Source organism: Perognathus longimembris, chromosome 24 (assembly GCF_023159225.1).
Source record: "Perognathus longimembris pacificus isolate PPM17 chromosome 24, ASM2315922v1, whole genome shotgun sequence".
Classification (NCBI taxonomy): domain Eukaryota; kingdom Metazoa; phylum Chordata; class Mammalia; order Rodentia; family Heteromyidae; genus Perognathus; species Perognathus longimembris.
The window spans coordinates 1,770,616-1,792,299 of NC_063184.1; the positions used below are offsets into that span (position 1 = coordinate 1,770,616).

Below are 21,684 nucleotides of genomic sequence, written 5' to 3' on the forward strand. Positions count from 1 at the left end.
TTCTTTAACAATTTTTAGATAGAGTGGAGGGAAACTAAATGAAAAGAATTGAGTTAAAAATCTAAGAATAAGTTAAAATGATTTTTTATTTCTAAATACAATAGTTTTATAAAGAAACTCAAATAAAAATTTGGAATAGTTTGGAATTTAAGAAATGGTTTATGGCTGGTCTTCAAACCACATCAGTATGTTGAAGAGGCATCTGCACTTCCGTTCTCATTGCAGCCTTAAACCTAATAGGTAAGATGTAGAATCGGCCTACATGTCCATGAATAGACGAGTGAGTGAAGAAAATGTAGGATATAGGCATTGTGAAATACTGTGTAGCCTTAAAAGAGCAAGCAACATTTGCAACAAAATGGGCAAAATGAAATTAGCTTGGCACAGAAAGTTAAATGCCACATCATCTCTCTTACATCATAGAATCTAAAAAAGTAAACTAGGAGTAGAAAGTAGAATGATGGTTAACAGGAATCACAGGTGTGGAGGGTTTAGGAAGATGTTCAGATGTTCAAAAGGAATCAATTCGTTAAAAATAATGTACTTTTGACAATTTCTGCTAGTAGATTTTAAATATTGTCACCACAAAAAAATGCTAAGAAGTAAGGTATTGGGTATCTTTAGGTATTCATCCAAAAAACAAAAAAAAAGGAAAAGGAAAAAGAGAATCCAGGTTTCTAACTGAAACAGTGATTACACTGTCCGGGAACCATGGTATGTGAGAGGCTGAAATTGGGAAGATCTTGGTTCCAGGCTATCCCTGGCAGAAAAATGTGTGAGATTTCAATCTATGTGGGTCAAGGGAGCTGGATGAGGTGGCACATGCCTATGATTCCAGCAACAGGAAGCCTAAGGTAGGTAGACCATGGTTTCCCTAGGTGGGAAACCTGACCTTAGCCTAAAAGTGAGTGAAAAACAGAACTGCAATTGTGACTCAGCAGTTCAACAGTATCTTGTTACTAGGCCAAACAAGCCCAAGGCCATAAGTTCAAACCCTAGTATCACAAAAAAAAAGTATGATTTGAGGAAATTAATTGTATTCTATGTATTTAAGATTTTCTTCTGCATGTCAATTTCATTTTTTCTTGTCAGAGTTAAAGTGAAAACAGAATCTCAAGACCCCACATCTTCCTGGAGATCACTTATTCCAGTAATAAAGGTCAATGTTAGCACTGTAAGTACATTTTCTTACAATGATTGGTGAGTTACAATGGAGAGCTTTTTGTGTTTTTTTTCAAGCCATTTTTCATTTTAGTAAAAAGAGGCAATTTAGCGGAGTTTTTAGTTCCTATTTCTGTAAAGTGCGAAACATCTTAATACCAATACTGTTTCAGAGTAAGTTTATTAACCTGGAAGGCTTTGTCATTGCTTTAACTGTCTCTTTAAATTTGTTTAAGTATTGTTTTTTAGATCCATAGAATAACTTAGTATATAATGTTAAATTTGATTTATGTCATTTTTGATTGAAAATGTGTGCTATTAGATCAGCTAAGAAAAATATTGCCTAGAGTCACACACGATAACTTTTTTATTGATTTTTTTTTTTTAAGGGACGATTGGCCTTTGGGAATCATTACCAACCTCAGACTCTGTGCATTAATTTTGATGATGCTTTCTTAACTTATACTACAAAACCACCTTCAAGTCATCTTGACCAATTCATGCATATTGTGAAAGGAAAACTTGAAAATGTTCGAGTTATGCTTGTTCCTAGTCCAAGATATGTTGGTCTTCAAAATGATGAGTAAGAAAAACTTCTAAAATAATTTCTTTTTAGCTATTGTAGGTATCAATTAGAAACTTTAGCGTTCTTTAAATTTCTTTGCTAAAGGATCTGCCTTTCTCAGTCTACTGAAGTTATTAACAGTTATTCTTGCTTTATAGGATCAGTATGCTATGTGGTGATCAACTGTGAGTTTCAGTATGTTTCCATATGGTTATAACTTGTTTTTTTTTCTTCTCACTATGTTTTAGAAACATAGTTGGGATGGTTTCTGTGGATTTTTTTTTTTCTAAAACATGGATAAGTAGTAAACTAAAGAGTTATATGACATGGAGTACCATTTTGAATTAGTGAAATAGTGAATTAGTGAATTAGTGAAATAGTGAATTAGTGAAAATAGAATTGAAACTGCTTTTGGGAAAACTTGTAAAGTTAGGATGGTCTAGTTTTGAGACCCATTTGTTTCCTTGAAAGCTAAACTCTTAGTTTCCCATTTAGCTACCTAGGTCTTGTTTTTTTAGTGAAGTAGTTACTTTTCTTTAGGAGACATGTTATATGAGTGCCACACATCAGATTCACCTCAATTTGGTGAGATACAGGAATGGACCAGGACCCGAGGGGACAGATTCATAACTTCATTTGACTTCTGGACATAAATTCATGGGTTGGTTGATGGGACCTAATAATGTTCTTTTCAGTCTCTTTTGTTTTTTCATTAAGGGAACTTTGTTGTTGAACGTATGTAACTTAATTGTTACATGCAGAGTTCCCACTATAATATCTTGCTTATATCTGTCTTTGTTGCATAGGCAATGTAAAGTCTGGGTTTATGAGAAACATGATTATTGTTTTTTTAGTTATAGTCATTGACTGAGTTACCATTGGATTTTTCAAGACTGGCTAGTAAGACAGGATTTTTCACCTTTTGAGATTCAGGTATCTGTGGGTATTCCTGGTCTTGTTGAGATTATGGACTGGGTCAAGCATCTTTTGGAATCTTAAGTTTCAATTTTGGGGCTAGGAATATGGCCTAGTGGCAAGAGCACTTGCTTCGTATGAAGCCCTGGGATCGATTCCTCAGCACCACATATATAGAAAAGGACAGAAGTGGCGCTGCGGCTCAAGTGGCAGAGTGCTAGCCTTGAGCAAAAAGAAGCCAGGGACAGTGCTCAGGCCCTGAGTCCAAGGCCCAGGACTGCCAAAAAAAAAAAAAAAAAAACAAAAAAACAATTTTTAACAATCACATACTATGATATTTTCTAAATTGAAGCTTGCAACAAGTCTTTTTTTTTTTTTTTTTAGGCCAGTCCTGGCACTTGGACTCAGGGCCTGAGCATTGTCCCTGGCTTCTTTTTGCTCAAGGCTAGCACTCTGCCACTTGAGCCGCAGCGCCACTTCTGGCCATTTTCTGTATATGTGGTGCTGGGGAATCGAACCGAGGGCTTCATGTATATGAGGCAAGCGCTCTTGCCACTAGGCCACATCCCCAGCCCGTGATTGTTAAAAATTGTTAAACCAACGATTAGTACTTTTTGAGAAGATGATGACAGAATTATTTATACCAGAATTAGCTTCAATATGTTTGCTTTAAATTTAAGTTGATTACCTAAGAACTAAGGGATACATAGAGAGTTTGAGACCAGCCTGGGCTATATATCCAGACTCTGTCTCAAAACAAAACAATAATACCAGCAAGCCTCCAAAGAAATAGATGTTACATTGTTATAAATAAAAAAAGTTATAGGTAATTTTTTTTTTGTGCTGGTCCTAGGGCTTAAACTCAGGGACTGGGTGTGTCCTTGAGACTCTTTGTGTTCAAGGCTAGTGCTCTACAGTTGAGCCACAGCACTACTTCTGTTTTTTTCTGTGTAGTTTATTGGAGATAAGACTCTCATGGACTTTTCTGCCTAGACTGGCTTCGAACTGTAATCCTCAGATCTCAGCCTCCTGAGTAGCTAGGATTACAGGCATGAGTTACCGACACCTGGCTAGATAAAAACTATTAATGTTTATGAATGATTACACTTTATTACACTGATTCATTAGATATTATTTAGGTTTGTAATATTAATAGAAATGACTTAATTTTAATTTTGTCATAAACGAAGATGTCACTGTTTCAGTAATCGTTATTATGTTGTATTTAAAGTTTGTTTTACATTGATTTCTTGCATTCAGAGTAGATTTCTCTCATTCAAAATGTAAAATGAGAACAATAGAACTCACAGTGTTTTCTTCTTGAATTTAATTTGCTAATAAAATTTCGGTACCATTTTATTATTTAGTGTCATATCAAACACAACTGTGGAACAACTTGTTATGATGATTTTTTTTAAAGTTGCTTTTTTCTTTTTGAGATAGCACTCATGATGTATGTGCTTTGTAATTTATTCCTTTCTTTGCTTACCTTTTGTCCCGTGGTTATTTAGAGTGCAGAGTACTTGGCACTCGAGAGGTGTATTTCATTTGCCCTCACTTTGTCTTCTTGCAGACCACCTAGACTGATGGGGGAGGGCTTTGTGGTGATGCAGTCAAATGACGTTGACATCTACTACTACATGGATGAGCCAGGTATTGCTTTCTTCAAGTATGTTCATACTCGCGGTTTAGAAATGCTGGTATCTAAGAATACGTGAAATCTAACTTTATGACAGTCCTCAAAAGTCAAGTATTACTTGGCCTTTGAGACAAAAAGATAGCAATATTTTTAGACTATAATATAGGTGATCATAAAATCCATTTGCACAAATAGAGCTGGCCACCAGTGGTTTATACCTGTAATCCTGACAACTCAGGCTAAGATCTGAGAGGCTCATGGTTTGAAGTCAGTCCAGGCAGAATAGTTCATGAGACTTTTATCTTTAGTTAACTAGCAAAAAGTTGAAAGTGATAGCGTGTCATCCTTGAGCAAAATGCTAACGGTCACCTCCCAGGCACTGAGTTCAAACTGCAGTATCAGCTGACACACACACAAAATAATCACATTTTCACAAATACATCTGAAAACTTGAGCCACAGAAGGTATGGTGGTGCTCACTTGTAATTCCCGCAACTTGGGAAGCTGGGGCAGGAGGATTGCAAATCCTAAGCAAGCAATATTGACTCTGAATGGGAATATTGGCCATGAATGGAAACTTTTAGAGAACGTGATATAATTCACCTTAGGAAGAATAAAATCACATTCTGTTAGATTGGAGGTTTAAAGCTTAAGATTGAAATCCAAGTAGTTACAGTGTTTGATAGGTGCCTTTCATTTGAAAAACCTAGTAAGTATTGTTTTTCTGTTTGTTTGTTTTTTGCTGGTCCTGGTATTTGAACAACTCAGGGCCTGGGTGCTGTCCTTGAGCTTTTTTGCTTAAGCCTAGTGCTCTACTACTGGAGCCACACCCCCACTTCTGGCTTTTTGGTGCTTAATTGGAGATAAGAGTCTCCTCAGCCTTTCTGCCCAGGCTGGCTTTGAACCTCATTCCTCAGATCTCAGCCTCCTTTAAGATTAGTTAGGATTATAGGCATGAGCTACCAGTTCCTGGCTCCCTTAAAAATTTCAAGAGTATAAAGGATTCCTGATACCAAAATGTTTTAAAACTGCTGACCCAAGGAAACTTTTTAAGTGTCATTGTAGATAACTGTCTTTATATTTTATGTTTGAAATATAGGACTTGTTCCAGAAGAAACTGAAGAAAATATTGAAGGAGAAATAAGCAGTGAAGACTGCAAATTACAAGATTTACCACCCTGTTGGGGACTGGATATTGTTTGTGGGAAAGGAACAGATTTTAATTATGGACCATGGGCTGACAGGCAGAGGTACTTGAGTAAATTATTATTTTAATAAAGCCTCTTGAGAATATTAAGATATACTTAGCTTTATATATATATTTATTTTAGCTGCCCATAGACTTTTTGAAAATTGTCATTATAAAAATGATATATAGAGAGGTTACAGTTACCTAAGTCAGATAATGAGGTCATTTCCTTTCTGGATAGTATCACTCATTCCTTCTCTCTCTCTAGCTTAATATTTTTGTGAACGTTGTCAAGCTAGTAAGTTAAGAGGTAAATACAGGTGGCAAATTTAGAAAATTACACTTTGTTTCGGAGGGTTGCCTTACCAATTCAGCCCAGAAGATGGAGCTGAAACAATGGAAGGTTGTTTCCTCCTAGTGCTGGAGGACAGAAATCCGACTGTAGTGTTGGCAAGGTTGGTTCCTTTGGAGAACCGTAGGATATGGCCATGTGTCTCTTGGTAGCTTCTAGGTCATTTCTCCTATTCTTTCCATGTTTCTCTGTAAATGCACACTGTTACAAGATCGCTTACAAGGAGAATTATGTATACCTCACTTTAACTTAATTACCTCAACAAACGTATTCTCATCCCTGTTAGGAGTGAAACATGAGGGTGTTTTTGTTTTTGGTATGTGTGTGTCAATCCTGGGGCTTGAACTCAAGGCTAAAGCATTGTTACTGACCCTTTTTTCCCCCCTGCCCTCAAAGCTAGTATTCAACCACTTGAGGCACAGTGTAACTTCAGGCTTTTTGGTGACTTAATTGGAGAGAAGAGTCTTATAGACTTTCCTTCCTGGGCTGGCTTCAAACTGCAATCCTCAGATCTCAGCGTCCTGAGTAGTTAGGATTACAGGTGTGAGCCACTAGCTCCTGGTGTGAAACAAGAATTTTTAGGACACAATTCAGTTCATAACAAGTATATAACTTATTCCAGAGTAGGGGAGAAAGAACAAGGGAAGGCTTTGGTGGAGGTAACATGTTACTTTAGTTCTAAAAGATGAGTAAAAGTTTCCTAGGGAAAGGGAGGGTTATGAATAATCAAAACAGATGCATGAGACAATGGAGGATTGTCTTGTAGGTCCTGAAGGTAGTTCAAAGTTCTGTAATAATAAAGAACTGTGAAGCTGGATGCTGGTGTCTCACACCTATAATCCTAGCTACTCAGGAGGCTGAGATCTGAGCATCACGGTTTGAAGCCCGCTTGGGTAGAAAAGTCCATAAAGCTTATCTACAAGTAATAAGCAGAAAAGAAAGAATAAAGCTAGAAGTGAGGGTATAGCTTAGATGGTAGAGTGCCAGCACTGAGCAAGGAGGCCAAATGAGTAAGGCCTGAGTTATTCAGTAGTGGCACCAGAAAAAGAACTGTGACTGGGCATGGATTTCAGCAGACAGGAGGCAGAAGAAGGCAGGGGGATGGAGCTTGAGGCTAGGTGGAGCTACATATTGAGACCCTGTCTCAAAAATTTAAATCAAGGGCCAACAATGCCTGGCATGTACCATGTTTGATTTCAGCACTGCCAAAAAAGAAAGAATAGATTTTATACAGGAGATCTAAAACATACGTGCGTGTGCGTGTGTGTGTCTCTCTCTCTCTCTCTCTCTCTCTCTCTCTCTCTCTCTCTCTCTCTCTCTCTCTCTCTCTCCCCCTAACAAAGTTCAGGCTATCTTGAACTCAAGTGGTTCTCCAGTCTCAGTCTTTTAAGTAACTGAAACTATATTCTTGAATTACTGTACCTGTCTGGCTTCTTACTAGTCACTGTATCCATTTTATTTTTATTATACTATGAGCATTTTTCTACTTACTGTAGAATATAAAAGGAGAAAACATTTGTTAATTAATTGTAAAGAAACATCTAAACTCCCTCAGTTTTTGGATGTACTAGGGTTTGAACTCAGGGCTTCATATTTTCTAAGTAAGTACTCAATCATTTCAGCTACATCTCCAGCCCTTTTTACTTTAGTTCTCTCTCTCTCTGTCTCTCTGTCTCTCTGTCTCTCTCTCTCTCTCTTTTTAGTTAGGATCTCATGTTTATTTTGGCTTGCCTCAGTCCTCTGTCCTTCGCCTTTCCTTAGGTCTCCTGCTGGGTTTACAGGCATGCCTCACCACATCTTTTTTCTTGGAAGATGTGTCTCTTCTTTTTCATTTGGTAGTGCTTGGGTTGACCTTGAACCACACACAATCCTCTTATCTCTGCATCTCACATAGCTGGGATTATAGGTGTTAGACACTGTGCCTAAAAAGCTAGTTTTCTTGAATAGATGTCAGTCAAGTCATTCTCTGAATCAGATGTCACTGGGATGTCACTGACTCTTGAGGTAATGGGACTTTTGATACTTTTTAGTTTTGAAAGTACTACCTATTATTAGAAATATTCTTTATCAAATAATATGATCTCAACTATAATCCTTCTGACATCACCTTTATAATAACAAAAATAATATAATCTGTCTTTCTCTGCCAATCTCCTTCTTTCCTTGTCTCCTCCCTTCTTTCTTTGGTCTCTGTCTCTGTTTCTGTCTATTTCTGTTTTTCTCTCAACTCGTTTTTCTCTCTTCCTTTTCACTAAGCACATGCTAGACTAGTAGTCTCACAATTTGTAGTATATAAAGTCTTTCATTCCAAGTAGTATTTTCTGTCACTGCTGACTGCTTCTTCAAACTTTATCTTTAAAAACCACAAACTTGTCCCTTCCCTGAATGTATGAGCAGCATTCTGTTAAGATCTGCTCACATTGAATTGGAGGCTTATTAAGTTTCTCTTTATTATTTGATAGACACTAATACATTGGGAGTCTGAGCATCTAAACACCTATGTACTTTTTAGAAATAAGTCAGTCTTTAGCCTTTTATTGGTACCTTATTGATTAAAAATGATTATGAAAAGAATAACAAATTTTCCATGCTCTGTGACCTGCTCAGTTTTTCACATATGTTGTCATTTAATCCTTAGAAGCATCCTTAAAGACAAGTTATGTCGGGCCTGCATCATAGACAAGGAAGCAAGTCACGTTTTCTCAGAAAGCTTAAGTCAGTTGTTTAGTGTGGGAGTGGAGTTCTAATTAAGCTATCTTCTGTCATTCTTTCTTTAGATACAGAATGTAAAATGTTTTTAATTATGTACAGTGCACTTGTATAATCAAATGTGGTCTTACCTATGTCTTACTTGGTAATAGTTTATAAAGTGTCACGATGTTGGAGAAACAGTAATTGTCAAATGAGAGCAATTGTTATTTATCCTTATAAAATTAATTTGGCCCCTTATCAGAGGTAGTCTTTGTTTGCATAACATGTCTTTTTTTTTCTATCTACCTTCTTCTATAGAGATTGTTTATGGAAGTTTTTCTTTCCACCCGATTATCAAGTTCTGAAAGTTTCTGAAATTGCACAGCCTGGAAGACCAAGACAGATCCTTGCTTTTGAACTACGAATGAATATTATAGCAGATGCTACCATTGACTTACTATTTACTAAAAACAGGGTAATTATTGTAATAGTGTAGTAGAAATTGTGTTTAAAATTTGAACAGTATTGTCTAGACAACTTTTCTGGTACCCATTCTTGTCCTTAAACTCATTTCTATGAGCTTTGCTTCACTCCCCACAAATGATTTTATGTATCTTACTTTCATACTTTTATTAACTACAATTAAGAAAGAGACACTAATGTTGAGTAATTATAGACCTTAATGTTATACTGTGGTTTGGTTTCCCTTTGGCGTTTGGCTACATTGTTTTACTTTAATTTAGTTATAAATTTGAACTCTTGTTCTTACAGATTTTTAGTGCTTGTTTCACAACATTCATAATTCCTTTGATAAGAAAAATAAAGATGATGGGACTAAATTTTTTTATATAAATGAATTTTATTCTTTTGGTAGGAAACAAATGCTGTACATGTGAATGTAGGAGCTGGCTCATATTTAGAAATTAATATTCCAATGACAGTTGAAGAAAATGGTGAGTGGTAATAGTTCTTTTTTTAATCTGAAATGATTAGTGAAAAGATTACTGTATAAGTGATAATAGTTCTTTTACATGAACATTAATAAAGTATAAAGTAGACTTAGGTCTTAGGCAGAATAATGTAATTGTAAGCCAGATTCAGGTATTTGGAAAGGGAAAAAAAAACCAACCTTGATAAGAGGATACATGTAACTAGCAATATAATACTGACCCTAGATGAGTGTTCATAGAGAGGAATCCCATCCAGAAAGGAATTGTGATTCTCTGCTTTCCTACCTTTGTGGAAAATGGACTGCATTGTTGGAAAATGGTCATTCCATGAGGAATAGAGGTTAATTCAAAACTCATTATATAAGGAATGGTTGAAAATGGAGCAAATATGTATTCTTGAGTCTGCTGATAAATAAGAAAATGTGAGTTGCATAAAAGGGTTCAAAACTGATGTGTAGAAATAGGCACATATAATCAGCCCTCCATATCCATGGATTCAACTGAGTTGAAAACATTTTAAAAATATTTTAAACATTTTGTTTGTATTGAATATGTTTAGTTTTTCTTATTCCTAAAACAATATAGTATAACAACTATTTACATGGAATTTACATGGAATTTATGTTGCCTTTGATATTATAACTGTCCTAGAGGTAATTTGAAACATGTGGGCCATGTCTATATGTAATAGGAAAATCCTGTGGCTTTTTTTTTTTTTGTTTTGTTTTGTTTTTTGCCAGTTCTGGGGCTTGAACTCAGGGCCTGTGCACTGTCCCTGGGTTCTTTTTCCTCAAGGCTAGCACTCTACTACTTGATCCACAGCGCCACTTCCAGCTTTTTCTATATATGTGGTGCTGAGGAATTGAGCCCAGGGCTTCATGTATACGAGGTGAACATTTTACCTCTAGGCCATATTCCTAGCCCCTCCTGTGGCTTTTTATATAAAGGATTTGAGCATGTACATATTTTGTTATTGAAAGAGGTTTGTGGAAGCAACCCCCCATAAATACTGAGAGAATGCTTTAGTTTGGGACTCAAAAGCAAAATCTACATAGGTAGTACATGGTGGAGATCTTTCCTGAATGAGAGTTGTTCAAGATAAGAAGGATCCCGTCATCTTAGCAACTTGAGGCATATTTGGACAGTGACTTACCACCATTTTTCAGCAGTTTGCCTTTTAGGTGATGGTAGAAGTTCTAGTCCAAGATTTCTAATTGTGTGCTTGTTTTCTTGTCCTTATTTTCTGTTTTTATTAGGTTATACCCCTGCAATTAAAGGACAGCTATTACATGTTGATGCCACTACCAGCATGCAATACCGGACCCTTCTGGAAGCAGAAATGGTGGCAGTAAGTCTAGCATATACGATGATACACATACTTGGATGCAGTACAAATTTGGTTTGACTTTTCTGCTATAAAATTTAAATAAAATGTTATTTGGAAATTTTTATTTATTTATTGTCAAAGTGATGTACAGAGGGGTTGCAGTTTTATATGTAAGGCAGTGAGTACATTTCTTATCCAATTTGTTACTTCTCCCTCTTATTTTTCTCCCACCTTCCTCCTCCTGGAACCCCTCCCCCCCCAAGTTGTGCATTTGTTTTACAGCATATTGTAAGTATTGCTGTTGCATTGGTTCACCTTTTACCCTTTGTCTCTCCACTTTGATGTTCCCCTTCTCTTCCCTAGTTCTGATTATGCATATATAATAACCAGGGTACCAAAATCAGTTACAGAGCCATACAGGGTTTTTATTCATAAAGCATCAGGGTTCTTGACCCCATTTGGGGGAAGAAAAGTGCACTCTCTTCTCTTCCTAGTGTCATAGACTGCCTTGGCATCTCCTGCTTTGCTTCGGCAAGTGAGCAGAAGGCAATGAAAAGTGTGAAGACTTTGGTAGAATATTACTTTTAGACCCCATACTTTTGGAGTAAATTTATCCAAAATTCCAAGTAAGATATTTTTTATAATATGATTTCTTAGCCCTATTGGGCTCTTCCTCAGGGCTTAAATAAGGTTGTTCATTTTGCTTTTTAACTGAGTGAATACGGTTAGAAGAAGAAAGTCCTTGAGTTCCTCCCATTAGAAACAGAAGCAGTGTGAAAATGCCATGATTCAAATTGCAGATTGGAAATGCATTGATTAGGAACATTTTTTTCTTTCTTTCTTTTTTTTATGAGGATAGTAACTACAAAAGCCAGTATGTAGAATGTTTAGTACTCATAGAATTGGTTTAACATGTTGTCATAAGTGTCTTAATTTCATACATGTAAATTAGGAGAGAATTTCTCACCTACCAAGGATTTATCAAACACCATAAATACATTTTAAATTGGCATATTTAGTGTTTGTTAAGTGTCATCATTCATTAGACTTCTTGATCTTTTGTTAATACCTGAGGCTGTGTGGGAATGTGGTTCCATGTCAGACAGCCATTTCCTTGGCAGAAACTCCAAGCTTTATAGCCATGACGGTGTCACTGTATAATAATATGTTATGCATACTGTACTCTGTGCCTCTAATGAGGCAGAGGTGAAATAAAGACTACTGGTTTAGCTGGAGTATAGTTTCAAAACTACAGACTAATTCACTGCTTTCAAAGAGTTCTGACCACATACATCATGGCTTAATATTTCAGGGAGCTGGGTATTACTGAGATACTCTCCTTCCACCACAGTTACACTAAAATCTCAAAGCTATCTCTGTTCAGCTCAGTAGGAATAGAAGTTTTAATTCCTCCCCACTGCGTGTGAATTGATCCAGTGCCATTGACACAGTGTCTCATTTTAAGCACTAATGTTTATTTGTTTTGCAGTTCCACATCAACGCCAGCTACCCCCGACTTTGGAACATGCCCCAGACATGGCGGTGTGAGCTAGAGGTTTACAAAGCCACCTACCACTTCATTTTTGCACAGAAGAACTTCTTTACAGGTATGTAAATAATTTTTCCAAATGAATTTGGAGTTAGTAAATTTTTCTTCTAAATTAACTATAGAGATTTGAAAACATCCCTGCTTTATTTTTACAATTTTTTTTCAGGCTGAGAATATCAAAGAGGACATTTTTATCCAGATGTTTTGTGTTCTCTTCTAAACCAGATACCTTAGGCCAGTGTTTTGTATCAGTGTAGGGGAGGGTAAGATGATCTTGATGGATCAATTTCTCTCTGTTCTTGACTTAGGTATCAGCTTGACTTCATAATTTATTTGTTTGAATTATTTTAATCAATAATTAATTATTGTAATCAAAACCCAAAAGCATTGGCTTTATATTCAGAGTCCCTGTTTACTCATGTCCATTTGTATAATTGATGTTATTAGTGGTTAAAAATAAGCCGTTATTTCTTGGAGCAAGTTTTGATAGCTATTCATATTTCATGGCTATAAAAACGTGTTCTTAGTTATCAGTAATAGAAAAGTAACTACATACAAATCATCACATTTATGTCATTGTTTTCTGAAATATAGTCCCAGAGAATTGCTATATTAGGGTCAAAGACTACCCACAACAACTTAACATTGTCTGACTGCTTGCTGGTTTACTCCATCCATCTACTCACCTAACCCTCCCTCCATCCCTTCTTTACAAATATCCAGTTTGTTCTGAGTACTACTATATATTTGGGGAATAGTGGTGATTAAGAAACAATTATAGGGCTGGGAATATGGCTTAGTGGTAAAGTGCTTGTCTCCTATACGTGAAGCCCTGGGTTCAATTCTTCAGCACCACATAAATAGAAAAGGCCAGAAGTAGCTGTGTGGCTCAAGTGGCAGAGTGCTAGCCTTGAGCAAAAAGAAGCCAAGGACAGTGCTCAGGCTCTGAGTTCAAGCCCCAGGACTGGCAAAAAAAAAATAGTAGTCAAGAAACAATTATGGATAATAGATAATAGAACACTCATAATAGACAATCCTATACTGACATTATTTACTGTCACTGTAATGTTGACTAAGTTACTTCATTGTTTAAACTTCCATTTTCTTATTTGTGAAATAAGAATGAAAATTTCCATTATAGTTTTACTGCTAAGAGTTTTAGCTTTTTAACTATTAGTGCAAAATTTGTAATTAATGCATGTGGGTATACCAGGAAAAATATTTTTCAATGAAAAAGCAATGTAAAACACATGAATATAGAATTACAAAAATCTACATAGAAAAATAATGAGGGTTAATGTGTTCATAATGTTGGATTGTTTGGGTAGTAGAATATTAAGTGATTTCTATTTGCTAGAATTTCTTGAAAAATAGCATATGTATATAATTTTTATACTTGGAACTATGACTAGTAAAGAGATACACTTTACTGCCAAGACTTAAATATCTAAGACATGTTAAAAACATTTTTTTTTCTGGTTAGAAGCCTTTGTTTTCTAAGTTTCAGTTAACTTTATGTTCTGTGCCCTGATAATTTTAGATTTAATTCAAGACTGGTCTAGTGATAGTGCTCCAGACATCTTTTCATTTGTTCCATACACATGGAATTTTAAGGTCATGTTTCATCAATTTGAAATGATTTGGGCTGCTAATCAGCACAATTGGATTGACTGTTCTACTAAACAACAGGAAAATGGTAAGCAATTTTTAAAAATTAGGTGTATTATTTTGCTCATTAAGGAATGTGCCAACAAAGAAAATTAGTACTGATTGCAGCATTTTTGTAGCTGCTATGATTGCTTTTTCTCCATTATCGTGTGAAACTCTTTGAGGACTTTTTCTGAATCTGTATTGGATTTTTACCCATCACATTACATTTAATTTTGTTTAGATGTGCATTTAAGGCAGTTTTAGATTTAGATTTTATTGACAGTAAAAGTAAGTATTTTTCCTCTTTTTATTATAGTGTACCTGGCAGCCTGTGGAGAAACATTAAACATTGATTTTTCTTTGCCATTTACGGATTTTGTTCCAGCTACATGTAATACTAAATTCTCCTTAAAAGTATGTATAAATGGATGCATTGTTTATTTCAGAAGGCTTGTTAGTAAATTTGATTGACTTCAGTATCCCAGAGTTCCTGTTGCTTCCTTTTTCTTTTAAGTTTTTTTAAAAAAAATTTTGTCAAAGTGATCTACAGAGGGGTTATATATGTAAAGTAGTGAGTACATTTCTTGTCAAACTTGTTACCTTCTCCTTCATTTTTCTCCTACCTTTCCTCCCCCAGAGTTCCGCCCCCCCCCCATCTTCGGTTGTACAGTTGGTTTATTACATATTGTCTTATAAGTATTGCTGTTGCATTGGTTCAACTTTTAGTCTTTTTCTCACCATTTTGATGTTCTCCTTCCCTTCCCTGATTCTGACAAACATATTTACAATATCCAGGGTACCATAAGCAAATACAACAGAGGGTAAACCATTGTTTATCTAAACAAAAGAAAAAAGAAATAATTTTACATAATGCATTAGAAATAAGAATAACAATGATAAACTGCTTGTTTCCATAACTTGGAGTTCATTTTGCTCATCTTATGTGATCATATGTACATAGCTATTGAGCTATTGTGACCATCTGCTAGGACTATCCTAGACTTAAAGAGAGATGAGAGACTTCTCTGAAGAATGGCCAAGAAGCACATGAAGAAGTGCTCAACATTCCTGGCCATAAAAGAAATGCATATCAAAACAACATTGAGATTCCACCTCACCCCAGTAGTATTGGCCATTATAAAGAAAACTAATAACAACAAATGTGGGGATGTGGCCAAAAGGGAGCCCTACTACACTGTAGTTGGTGGGAATGTAAACTTGCTCAACCACTCTGGAAGGCAGTATAGAGATTGCTCAAAAGGTTAAAAATAGAGCTCCCTATGACCCAACAACCCCACTTTTGGGTATTTACCAAAGGATCACAAACAAGACTACCAGCACAAACATGTTCATTGAAGCAATATTTACCATAGCCAGATGCCCCTCAGTAGATGAATAGATCAAGATGGAATCCTATGCTTCTATCAGAAAGAATGGTATTGCCCCATACATAAGGAAATGGAAAGACTTGGAAAAAAATCACTCTAAATGAAGTGAACCAGACTTAAAGAAACATAGACTCTCTGGTTTCCCTCAGTGCTTCCTTTTTTGTAGTTAACATGTTCCCCCTAAGAAGTTGGCCAGCAAAAAAAAAAAAAAAAATTCCCTAATTGATTATATTCTGCATTTTGTAGTTTCTTTCTTGTGTATTATAGGGATAAATATAATAGAAGTGCATAATGTCTGTGTGTGTGTATGTATGTATGTATATGTATATATGAAAATAGCATAGTGAAACTCAGTAAAATTATTTAAACCATGTAGGGGAGAGGAAGAGGATAGTGGTTAAGGATGAACAGAGAAGGGAAAAGCCAAGTACATTGTATGTGTGTATGGAGATAGAGTGAAACCCCATTGTACAGTTAAGCTAAGTGTATAATGCAATTTTGAACATTAGAAATACCCAAAAGAAAGAAAATATACTAGACATCCCAATGAACAAAGAATAGAGGCCCTAAAAGAAAAAAATATGAAATCCAATTTTATTAAAATTCAAGAGATAATATTGTTTTAAAATTACAAAAAAGAGAACGTTTTTCATCTGAGCTTATAGTAGAGTTTTTTCTTTTCTTTTTTTTAATGAGGGATTTCTTGTGTAAGCAAGTGCTTTTTCACTTGCGCCTTGAGCCATACTTACCGCGCGCGCGTGTGTGTGTGTGTGTGTGTGTGTGTGTTTGGTGTTGGTAGTCTTGCTTTTGTCTGGGCCAGCCCAGTAGCTGGAATTAAAAGCATGTGCCATCTGGCCGAATCTTTTCTCTTTTTAAATTGAATTTTACACTAACTATCCATGGAACCATAGAAGACAGTGTTACACTATCATGTCAAATATGTACTATTTCTTTTTTAAAATTTGTATTGTCAAACTGATGTACAGAGAGGTTACAGTTTCATTGTACTATTTCTTTTTTTTTTTTTTTTTGGCCAGTCCTGGGGCTTGGACTCTGGGCCTGAGCACTGTCCCTGGCTTCTTTTTGCTCAAGGCTAGCACTCTGCCACTTGAGCCACAGCGCCACTTCTGGCCATTTTCCGTATATGTGGTGCTGGGGAATCGAACCCAGGGCCTCATGTATATGAGGCAGGCACTCTTGCCACTAGGCCATATCCCCAGCCCTCATTGTACTATTTCTTTCTTTTTTTTTTTTTTTTTTGGCCAGTCCTGGGCCTTGGACTCAGGGCCTGAGCACTGTCCCTGGCTTCTTCCCGCTCAAGGCTAGCACTCTGCCACTTGAGCCACAGCGCCGCTTCTGGCCATTTTCTGTATATGTGGTGCTGGGGAATCGAACCTAGGGCCTCGTGTATCCGAGGCAGGCACTCTTGCCACTAGGCTATATCCCCAGCCCCATACTATTTCTTAATGTGTGTAAAAAATTTTTTTCTGGTCAGAATTTAACAAAACCTAACAAAATCTTACTTGACTATTTAGTAAAAATACATGATTTAAGTTTTAGTATCTTACATTGAATTCATTTTCAAGATTGTTACAGTATGTATTGGTTTGCTTGCAAATAGTGGTGTAACATATTGATGTACTGATTTTATTGCTTGAATTTTTATAAATTATTTTTTAGGGAGAAGATGTTGATCTTCATTTGTTTCTGCCAGATTGCCACCCTAGTAAATATTCATTATTTATGCTGGTAAAGAATTGCCACCCAAATAAGACGATTCATGATGCTGGCATTCCTGGTGAGTGCCAGAGTGGTCAGAAAACAGTTAAACCAAAATGGCGCAACGTTACTCAGGAAAAGTGAGTACAAAAAGTTAGTGAACAGGCATTTTGTGCTTATATGTGGAGAAAAAAATATCTGACTGGAAACTGTTTATTTCTTTTCATAGGGCTGGCTGGGTTGAATGCTGGACTGTCCCAAGTGTCCTGCTTACAATTGATTACACATGGCATCCAATTTATCCACAAAAGGCAGATGAACAGCTAAAGCAATCATGTAAGAGTTTTTATAGAATTTGTACTTTGAAATAGCTGCTGTTGATTCATACTCATTAGATATCAAAGAATAAAAAAATGGAAATGCATTTGTTCTAAGATAATTATTTAAATTTACAATCTTTTAAATATTCTGGAATGATTATAGCCAAGTTTTGAGCATTTACTGAATAGATTAAATGATGGTTGTAGAATCTTTATAACTCTGAAGGAGATAATTATTTTGGAGTTGGAAAAATAGGCTCAGAAAAAGTAACTTTCTCAAACTAGGAGCAATAGAGCTAGAATATGAAGTCATAGGTGGGTTAATTTGTATATTTAATTTGCTTGATTAAAAAAATGTTTCTTTAATGCATTTTGGCTACTGTCATATAGTCCATAACTTCCTGAAGGTAGTTTGCCCTACTCTTGTGTCCAAAAAAGTCATAATTGTTTTGTTCGTATTTTTCCAGTGTGTAAAGTTTCAAAGAATAGTTTTCATAGTTGTTCCTATAGTCTAGTGGGTAATAATATTACACTGAAGTGATGACCACATTTGTATCACAGGGACTTATTAAGGATGTTAATTATGCTGACAGCAACTTTTCATTTTTTCTGTACTGTCTGGTTTATGCATTTTCTCCATGTATCCATGAAGTTGTTTTTTTATTTGCCTTCTTAATTATTGGTCTTTCAAGTCTTTTTTAAAATTACATATTATAGGCATACCAAGATCATTTGATTTTATACTCAGAAAGTAAAATTTCTTAGTATTTCCTTGAAGAACTTTTAGGAGATCATTTTTTCCAGTCTTTTTAAAAATTACATACTATTGGTGAAGCAAGATCATTTGATTTTATACTCAAAAAGTAAAAATTTCTTAGTAAAAAAGTAAAATTCCTTAGTATTTTCTTGAAGTACTTTTAGGAGATCATTTCCTCCTTCCTTCCCCAATATTCATCTTTCTTCCCCCTCAATTTCCTGTAGTGTCTGAAATGGAAGAAACAATGTTGTCTGTCCTAAGGCCAGGACAGAAAACATCAGACAGAATTGTTTCTTCCCCCTTGACCTCTTCACGCCCTCCTGTGGATCCTTCAGAACTGCCACCAGATAAACTACATGTCGAAATGGAACTTTCCCCAGATTCTCAGATAACTCTCTATGGACCTCTGCTAAATGCCTTTCTCTGTATAAAGGTAGGATTTTTAAAAGAGCATACATTTTTCCATGTAGGCAGCTGAAACATGATAATTAAGACCTTTTGAAATATTATGTTGTATGATTTAAATTTTTGAGGATACTCATTAAATGATGTTTACTGAACTTGGACCACAGAATCAGTTACAGCATTGCTTATCACTTAGTAAAAGGCAGTCAACAACTTTAACTCTGAGTGTTCTAGGAATGGTGCTAGTTATGGATAAAGATGATACAGGTCTGTTTTCCAATAAGTTAGAGTGATAGCTAAAGTATCAACAGATTTATGGACTAAATTTGACACATAATACAACCACAGAAGCATTGCTTGTTATTTCAAGTGTCTCCACTGAAAACAGATGATAACACTTCATGAAAATGAAAGTAAAAAATGAGCCAAGATTTGATTGGGGCTTTATTTTAAAGGAAAAGTAAATATATTAAGTTTAGAGCAGAATATGCAAAATTTCAGTTCTGAATAAATGTGCAGTGTATCCTAGAACAAAGAGTGGATTGATGCTGATTTCTCCTGACACAATTTTTCCACTGAATTTATGTGATTGCACAGTATCTTGACACTTGAGAGTTGATATCTGAAGCATGATTACAAAGACAGACTGTTTGGGGGCAAATATTTGAGGATTTCTTCAGTTTTTAGAGTTGATGATTATTTTTTTTATATTCTGATTATACTTTCAAAGAAGATTCTTACCAGTAATCATCATTTTACTAATTTACTACTTCTTTCTGATTACTACTCTGATGTTTTAAACCTTGCTTATAGCTTGATAGCTCAGCCTGTGATGATAATAGTGTTCCAGGATCAATTAACATTATTTTCATGAGGTTTTGCATTTTCCCCAGGATTTTAAAAGTTTGCTTTACCTTTTGTTTTCAATTTAATGTTGGATATGAAGTATGTCTGCTGATGAAAGAATTTTTTCTCATCATCAACAGGAGAGTTTGTTGTAGGAGTGATGCTTGGGTGGTTTTAACTTTACATAGCGTACTTACTTGCTTTCTTTTGCACTTACTTACATAGCTGCAGAGATTTGGATATTAAAAACTTAAGCCTGGTTTCCATGGGTCACGCCTGTAATCCTAGCTACTCAGGAAGCTGAGATCTGATGATCGCAGTTGAAAGCCAGCCTGGGCAGGAAAAGTCAGTGAGACTCTTATCTCCAACTAACCACCAAAAGACCAGAAAGTAGCGCTGTGGCTCTAGTGGTAGAGTGCTAGCCTTGAGCTGAAGAGCTCAGGGACAGAGCCCAAGCCCAGAGATCAAGTCCCACAACCACTAAAAAAAAACCAAACACCTTAGGTAACAGGGAATTCTGAAATCCACAGTAGTAGGAGTGATTAATTCTGGAGAGGCACTAGGATGATCAGAGTTCGTAGGGAGAGCCAGTCAAGATCTTTAGTGAAGGCTTTTTGGAGGAAGGACTGGCTTAATAGGGTTTTGAAAGTACATAAAAGTCTCAGGATTTGGGTTGCTGTATCATATTTGCTAAAAAGTGTTGTAAGCATTAATTTATCTTAAGATGTAAAGGAAATAATTACTATTTGTAAAACCCCAAATTGCTATTGGTTACCTTTTTTCCCCTTAGCATCTTACTTTATTCCTATTTACTTATTCAGTAATAATTACTATTTTTGCAGTGCTAATGGGTTGAATGCAGAGCCTCTCAATTGTTAGGCAAGCACTCTATTAGGCCACATTCCTAGTCCTTTTGCTTTTTGTTTGTGTTTCAGATAGTATCTTGTTCTTTGCCTTCTGAGCTCTGAGACCACTGTCATGCACCATTTGTATTTGCCTAATTTGTTTTTCATATTATGTTCTTTTATGCCATATGCATACATGTGTGAACAGAGCCAATTTTCTAGCACCACTTGGTGAAGAGTCTGCCTTTGCTCTGGTGCATGTTCAGGCTCCTTTGTCAAAGATTAGATGGCTTTGGCAGTGTGATTTTTATTTCTTAGTCTTCTGCTTTGCTCCGTTGATCTTTATGTCTGCTTTTGTGTCAATGCCAGGCTATTTTGTTACTATGTTATAATTTCAGGTGCAAAACAATTCAGAATATTAATAGTTGAAACACTTTGACAATAAAAAGTGAGTGAAATATGTCAAAGAATATTTGATAGCTGTTGATAACACATGCAGTTCGTTGTCTGATCAAAATTGGATAATTTTATTAAAGCTGTTGCAACATTCTTTTAAATATTCCAACTGTAATATATCAGTTATAACATGTAACTAATTGGACTTAGGCAAATTGATTTTTGCAAATCAATCTTCTTTCCTTAAAGGGTGAGTGACTGTGGGGAGTGCTTGAGAACTCAGAAGCAAAAATTGAAAACTATTGAACCATGCAGATATTCAGAGTAATCTTTGATTAACTAAATGACAAGTTTTTGCTAGAGTTGGGATGGTGTCACAAAGCTTTACTATAAACTTTTGTGATCATTTGCCTTTTTGCTAATACAAGATATTCACTAAGGTAAATACATATTTTGATATATTGTGGAAATAGGTCTGGTACTTTTAATTAAATACAGTAGAGTAAGTACAGTACTTACATATAAAGTACAGTATTACATATAAATGTAGGGCTCATGGGGGAACTGTGGTGTAATTCTCTTGGTTTTGTTACTATTTCTAGGAGAACTACTTTGGGGAAGATGACATGTACATGGACTTTGAGGAGGTTGTTTCCAGCCCCGTGCTCTCCCTGTCAACCTCCTCCAGCTCTGGGTGGACTGCTGTTGGGATGGAAAATGACAAGAAGGAAAATGAAAGTTCAGCCAAGTCAATTCATCCTCTCACTTTGCGTCCTTGGGATATCACCGTCCTTGTTAATTTGTACAAAGTTCATGGGCGTCTTCCTGTTGTAAGTGTTTACGTATCAGAATGGTCTGTAGTATATAATGACATTTATTTAGAATAGTACACACATACTCAAGGCTATTAGATTAAAAAAAATCTTTCGAATTTACCTCTAGCTGTAGAAAGTTAGCTTCTTTTTTATATCTCATGATTATTTTCTTTCTATATATCTTCTTTTACACCAGCTCCTTCTT

The 21,684-nt window shown here is 35.8% G+C and overlaps 1 protein-coding gene and 1 long non-coding RNA gene across 9 annotated transcripts in view; both read left to right on the plus strand.

Annotated features, from left to right (window-relative positions):
- Positions 1-21,684, plus strand: part of Kiaa1109 (KIAA1109 ortholog) — a 166,270-nt gene that overhangs the window by 28,733 nt on the left and 115,853 nt on the right. For all 8 annotated transcript variants that reach the window (XM_048333714.1, XM_048333715.1, XM_048333718.1 and 5 more), the window contains exons 8-21: positions 1,093-1,174; positions 1,551-1,744; positions 4,215-4,294; positions 5,380-5,530; positions 8,831-8,987; positions 9,387-9,465; positions 10,719-10,810; positions 12,279-12,396; positions 13,879-14,034; positions 14,305-14,402; positions 17,057-17,235; positions 17,325-17,431; positions 18,397-18,605; positions 21,267-21,494. In XM_048333714.1, the coding sequence (XP_048189671.1) occupies positions 1,093-1,174; positions 1,551-1,744; positions 4,215-4,294; positions 5,380-5,530; positions 8,831-8,987; positions 9,387-9,465; positions 10,719-10,810; positions 12,279-12,396; positions 13,879-14,034; positions 14,305-14,402; positions 17,057-17,235; positions 17,325-17,431; positions 18,397-18,605; positions 21,267-21,494 (1,930 nt within the window). The remainder of the gene's footprint in view (positions 1-1,092; positions 1,175-1,550; positions 1,745-4,214; positions 4,295-5,379; positions 5,531-8,830; positions 8,988-9,386; positions 9,466-10,718; positions 10,811-12,278; positions 12,397-13,878; positions 14,035-14,304; positions 14,403-17,056; positions 17,236-17,324; positions 17,432-18,396; positions 18,606-21,266; positions 21,495-21,684) is intronic.
- LOC125341653 lies at positions 1,847-2,735 on the plus strand. The gene is made up of 2 exons (XR_007209036.1): positions 1,847-2,081; positions 2,115-2,735. It is a non-coding gene; the product is annotated as an uncharacterized LOC125341653 (long non-coding RNA).